Genomic DNA, 6,635 nt, shown 5'->3' on the forward strand with positions numbered 1-6,635 from the left:
ACACACACACACACACACACACACACACACACACACACACACACACACACACACACACACACACACACACACACACACACACACACACACACACACACACACACACACACACACACACACACACACACACACACACACACAAGCACGCACGCACGCACGCACGCACGTGCGAATTCACGCATGCGCACGTACATATCTTTTCGCATGTAATACGGAACAATATTGGTTCCAGTAAGATTCAACACCGAGAACGCAAGATTTATGTTGCGAGCGTAACTCGAAAGTGCGTCATCGAAGAGCGCGACGGGTGAATTTTTCACTTTTCTTGAGGATAAATAAAACGATGCATTCAATGATGTTTCCTCGATCTCTACCTTCTGACGCTTTTTCGAAGCAACGCCGAATATTTACAATATAATTGAAATCGCCATTAAACCTCATTCGGCATAGATAGTAGCATCGAGTCTTGCGAGAGCTCGTCCATCGATTGCTCCGACCCTGAGAACAGAGTTAATGGAATCGCAATTACATGTAAATGTACGATCCTGTCCAACCTCTAATTGATTGTCGAATTTTCCCAATCTGAAGTCTTTGATCGCAGTAAGAATCTTTCATGAAATTCCCCGACACGCAGTGATATTGCGAACGATCTCTTACCATGATTGTGATAAATGGAGCCTGTCGGGCTCTTACACGTGGCTGGACTAAGCTGTGGTTGTTGTTGCTGTTGATGCTGTTGCTGATGTTGAAACGAGTATGTTAGATGTAGGTTGATGTGGCGACCGAAATCGGGCGACGCGGTAGAATTCGGTGGCGATTGATGCACTGCAAAAATTCATTCCACCGATGTTGATAATTAAAATTATTATCTATCGATTGCATCGCGATGACACGCGCGAATTTTTATGAAAATAGAGGTCGTGCTGCTTGCACTCGTTACATTCGGAATCTTTATTTTTTCTTTCTCTAAAATCGGAATATACATTTGTCTCGCATTAAGCGCAACAATTTTTGGGAATTTCAAGCAATATAAGCAAATTAATGGAATGACTCGATGTTTCGCTTACCGTGTTGTCCCTTCATTTTGCCGGTGTGAAGGTGTTTCTTCTGCCTTGCTCTAGAATTTTGGAACCACACCTGCGTTACCCTCTTGCTGAGTCCAGTTACATGCGCTATCCTTTCAAGGTCCTGCCCATCGGGATTACTATCCAATTGAAAATTCGCTTGGAGAACGGAAAGCTGCTCCTCGGTAAAAGTGGTCCTAACTCTCTTCGCTTTATTGCCGCCCTTGTGACCACTCTCGGAGTCACCGCCTTCTGCGAAAGTACCAATTAGCCGTACCTACCTTCCACACCATTACGCGATCTATCTCAATCGGTGTGCATTTTATACAGCAAAATAAAGGATCACGAACAGTATATTGTTAATCAGGAAATTTTAAATAGAATAGAATGCTATCGTAAATTTGATATGTAAATGAGCAAGATCACAGGGAGTTGAATTATGCCTTCAATAATTAACAAGATTGAGAATTTGATATTTTTTCTTTCCTTTTAACTTTTTGATGGAGTTTTCTAAAATAACTTATGGAAGATCTTATTTTCTAAAGATTTTCGGGATTGTTGAATTCAATTCTGATCTCAGAATTCTAAAATTAAAATTAAAATTAAAAGAAAACGAGGAAATAATTTTTATAAAAATTGAACAAATAGTTTATAAAATAAAAGAGAGTGACTTCAAAGGGTTCACAAAGGATTCAGTAAATAAAATTATTTAATTTGCAAAGATTTAGATATTTATAAATATTTCGTTATTGAAAGTGTGAAATGTACCAAAATCTTGTGTTATTAATAATACTGTATCATTCAATATCGATAGTATTCTAGGATTAATCAAATTAATTTAATTGTTACAATAAATACTTGAAGAAGATTACTTGATGACGTTAAAGAATAAATTTAACAAAGGGCGTTATTTTTACTCGCAACAATTAGAAGATTTTATGTTCTTCACATATATTTTTGAAATCGGATGTTTTCAATATTTATTTTACGTTAACTACGTCTTCGCGCGTGTAACAATGACTTGTTTGTGCGATATTCTCACCATCGGAAGAAGTGTTGTTGCCCTCGACGACGTCGAGATAATGCGCCTTGCAAAGCAATCGGGCGTCCAGGAGGGCGAATTGCTCACCGGTCGACAGCTGACGCGAGCAAGCGTCGCATGCGAAACAGGCCAGATGATAAACCCTTTCCCTAGCCCTTCTCACCCAATCTCCAGCGCCCACGCTGCGCCCGCATTTCGCGCACTTTGCTCCAAAAGTTCTGCAAAACACGAGAAGCATAATTCGTACTCGTGTTAACTGCCGTGGTGGTCGTGTAAACTGCCGCCAGGCGTATATCATTTATAAGTATTAGTATACGTATCGTGGTGTGTCTCGGATTTATTTTGCGATATATATTATAACGACAGCCAATATAGCCGGACTCGCTCAACGCTCGACGCTCAACGAGTACACGAGGAGTGTAATGATACCGCTCGAATATATCTCGGATGGTGAAGAAGAAGAAGAAGAAACGAAGATCGACGGGCGGTAGCTCGAGAGAAGAGAAAGAAAAGAGACTTTAGAGAAGAGATATTTGTGTCGAGGAGCAAGTGGTCTCCATCGGCGCGTGTTTCGCGGCCGTTTATTTCTTCGACTGCTCGCTCTTCGTTCTTCTCTCTCACGAGCTTTGGGAAGGATCTGCGAGAGAAGTATATATCGCGCGACGCAAAGTATCGTTCTCTCCGAGATACACCTTCGCGCGTTCCGGTCAATATCCGCGCATACCGGCATGCTCGTAATTCGAAGCTCTTGCGTTTTAATTAACCCCCAGTTGTGCGCGCGCGCGAGAAAACGATCGAAGAATTATACAATAGCCCTCATGCATTAATTAGTCGGAATTATACAGGTTGCTGTCTGTACACCGCATCGTCGAGATCCTCGCGGCGGAGTTGCGCGCCGCGATCTCTAATAAAGTGTATCGCATACTTGCATGTAAATCGGATCGATTCTAATAATACCAGCGCAATATAAATGCGCGCGTTCGTGCGATAGGGCCGTAACGGACGTCGTAAACGGTAGTCGTGTACCATGGCCGTGGAGACACGATCGGATGAATGGGGCGCGGATGAGGACTCGCGTTTACCGTAGGATGCGACCGTGAGGATAGTCAACGAGAGGATTCTCATTCCTTTCTTGCGTGGTACCCGTAGTGGGCTGTAGTTCTGGTACAGCAGCCGACCCGTGTCGCCGGGAGTGTCGCGGTCGATAATTAAACAACGACCAGACGGCCCATTAGCCCATTATCATATTCATGAACACGGAAAGTGCATCCGATTCGATACCCCGCCCGAGTTCGTTCTTCCCCCTCCCCTCGTACTGTGCATTTATGTGGATTGTGTTTGCGAATGCCTGTGGCGTACATTGGCGCGCTTCGAATACCTTATGGGTTGCCACGCGACTATCCCGGTGGTCATCACCCTCCCCCTCGCTACCGCATCCTGTGGATGTTGTCGAAAAATCTCTCGCTCTGAATCGCAGTAGGATAATGCACTTCCGCACGCATCGAAGAAATAGCTTTATTCACTTTAAGCTTATCGAAAGAGGCACGTGTGTCTTCCATCGCGCCTCCACCATGCCTGCTGCTTGAAATCTTATACGTTTATTTTTTGAATGCAGATAGAGAACAAAGAGAGTTAGAAACGCCATGTAGATTCTATCGCGTAACGTCTGGCGAGATTAAACTTTTCTGATCTGCCGATACACGCGCTTTAATCCCATTGTCCTTTTAAGAGAGGTAGCTAATTCCTTGTCCTGGCGCTAAAGGTGATCTCCCGTCACGCCCACGTCGGAAGCTAGAGAAGGATTTGAATTTTGAGCGACTCTTGTCCGCGATTACGACACACGGTATGTCACGCAGAGCGCCAATTTTTGAAGAGAGCATATACGTAACGGAAGGAAATTTTGTTGAAGTATCTATAATAATTTAGCTACAAAAGCAATTTGAAAACTTCGCGACTTAACAATGAAGTTATACAATTTTAATATTCCTAAAGCTCCAGTCAAACGGTGATCCCTGCATAGAATACAAGAGATTCAAGTTTTAATTTCGGCTGAGATAATATTTTTCGCAATGAGTTTTTTATAATTTTTAAGATATTAGTAGTAATTAACGATTAAATTAACTAGTAATTAACAGTCAAATTAACAATCTAATTAAATTTGGGAGGCTTAATATTTCGGATTGATTGTATTGAAAGTTTGAAAGTATAATCGGGGCGCAATTATTCTGAGATGAAAGTTTATTTAAAATATGCGTATCAGTTTAATGTCTAACTCTATATCACACGCACGCACGCACGCACGCACGCACGCAGAAAATTTTTATCTCCTTAGGGCTGCCGCCACAAAATTCCGCAACAGTGATCGTAAGATGTAAACTTAAGTCGATGAGCCAATCAGGATTTTACTTTAGGTCTACATAATCTAACAGAAATAGAAATAATAGTAAACTTATCCATAACCTCGCAAAAAGACGAATTTCAGCCGATTAAAACTCGCTTTATGGATGTATAAGTTTATTGTTATTTCTATTTAAATTATGTAGATTTAAAATAGTATCCTGATTAGCTTATCGGCTTAAGTTCACATCTTAAGGTTACTGTTAAGCCTCGTCTACAATAGTCGTACGAGCTATGTCGCATTTCGTATGAAATGTCGCAGAAGTGTCGCACATAGTTGCATGATTATTATAGTCGCAAGAACTCTTATCATATGAAGTTGAGCCAACTTCAACTTTTTGCGACTGTGACAGACGTGTGAGCGCATGAGCTCAGCCAATCACAACACAGCAAGTTGACGTTTAAAATTTGTTGTCGAATTGCGTACAAACAATTGTTGTGACTGCTCATATTGTAGATGCTCATTTAGCGACACTCTTGCGGCAAATTTTCACAACCTCTGCGACTATTGTAGACGAGGTTTTACAGAAATTGTCGATAGCTTTTAAATATTTCTATGGTGTTTAACTGTTAAAAAAATTTAATCGTGACACGATGTTTGATATTATGATTTTACTATGGACATTTACATATCATATTTATATAAACTAACTTTTACAAACTAACTTAATAGAACAAGTTCAAACTTTAAAATTATATATATATAAGACAAACTTTTTATCGTGTGCCAATATTTCAAATATATTATTTATTTCAAATATATTATTAAATATAATATAATTAGGCTATGAAGTTTTCAAATTGTCCTCATAAATAAATAAAAATAATTTTATTGAACCATCAAAATAATTATGTAGAATATTTAAACTGATTGTTACAATGTTGAACAATAAAAACAATAAAGTTAGTTGTAAAATATTAAATAAAGATAATAAAAAAAGATTAATTTTGAAGAATAAAGACGCTGCAGTTTGCAGAACACAAAACAAATGGAAAGTTTTAAAAATAATTTAAACAATAACATTTCTCTCTCAAATATATTCATGAAATAAAAATAAAATCCATGATTAAAAATTGTTAAAACAAAACTGATTCTTCAACAGCGAAGAAAAATAGTGTTAGCAAGAATAAATATTGAGAGAGATTAAACTTTCTATAGCATTACTCATCATCCTACATTGTTTTAATGATCCAACAAAATTATTTTCAAATCTGTGTGATATATCTAACTAAATTTTTAGATACTCCAGCAAAATCGTTCTTTCCATGAAAGGGAGCTACAATATCGATGCGAGATGGGAGATAGACGCGAAGGCGAAGTGAAATCTTACGTCCGATACTTTACTCTGAAGATCCCGCTTGCTTGTATTTTTCTTTTTTCTTTCTTGCCGTTTTGTCCATTATCGCGAAAGGAGACGGGACGGTTCTCTCGGAGGCGGTTGTCGGCGGTGATTGTCGACGGGTCTACAGGATCCACGGGTCGCGTCGGGATCCCGCCGACGATCGGGTCATCGAATGGCAGCGTTACCAGGCAGAAAGCACGAATCAAAAAAATTACGCGGCAGATTCCTTCGGACCTCCCGCATACTGTCGGACCCGAGCGGCTCGCCCGAGTTAGCCAGCGTCGAAAACTCGGGACCGCTCTTATGCAGTAATTAACGAGGATACCGTATTCAATTCGCGCAGACGAGAACGAAAATTAATTTAATTCGACGAGCGCGCGATTTGTTCCCCCGCTTAATTCGCAGAGGTACTCTTGCTGCGCGATAACGCGTGTATGAATTTAATATGAAATCAAACGTCAGACGTTCGCCATCGCCAGATGCGGCGCGCAGCGATCGGATATCAGGACAGGCTCATGTCGGAGCTCGGTTGGTGCAAGAGACCCAGGTGACTGAAGTAACTGATTGACAGTTGGATAAACACATTGGGCAGGCTGCGCCCGAAGCCTTCCGTACAATCGACGAGTCACCGCAGGTTCCGTCGACTTTGATCTCCACGACCGTACGTCTTACATCGCTATCGATGCGCATCGTGCGGCAACAAAAATATTCCACTTATTCATTCAGCGATGCGAACAAAAAGAAGCGGCTATTTTCTCCCTCCATCTCTCTCTCTCTCTCTCTCTCTCT

The 6,635-nt window shown here is 40.8% G+C and overlaps 1 protein-coding gene across 1 annotated transcript in view; it reads right to left on the reverse strand.

The window, feature by feature from the left end:
- Nucleotides 1–430: 430 nt before the first annotated feature.
- Nucleotides 431–6,635, reverse strand: part of LOC105617019 (LIM/homeobox protein Awh-like) — a 6,679-nt gene continuing 474 nt past the window's right edge. The window contains exons 2-5 of the mRNA XM_012198601.1: nucleotides 2,107–2,324; nucleotides 1,068–1,316; nucleotides 658–825; nucleotides 431–507 (exon numbers count right to left, since the gene is read on the reverse strand). Of these exons, the coding sequence (XP_012053991.1) occupies nucleotides 431–507; nucleotides 658–825; nucleotides 1,068–1,316; nucleotides 2,107–2,324 (712 nt within the window). The remainder of the gene's footprint in view (nucleotides 508–657; nucleotides 826–1,067; nucleotides 1,317–2,106; nucleotides 2,325–6,635) is intronic.

The sequence above is a fragment of the Atta cephalotes genome (assembly GCF_000143395.1).
Source record: "Atta cephalotes unplaced genomic scaffold scaffold00011, whole genome shotgun sequence".
NCBI lineage: Eukaryota > Metazoa > Arthropoda > Insecta > Hymenoptera > Formicidae > Atta > Atta cephalotes.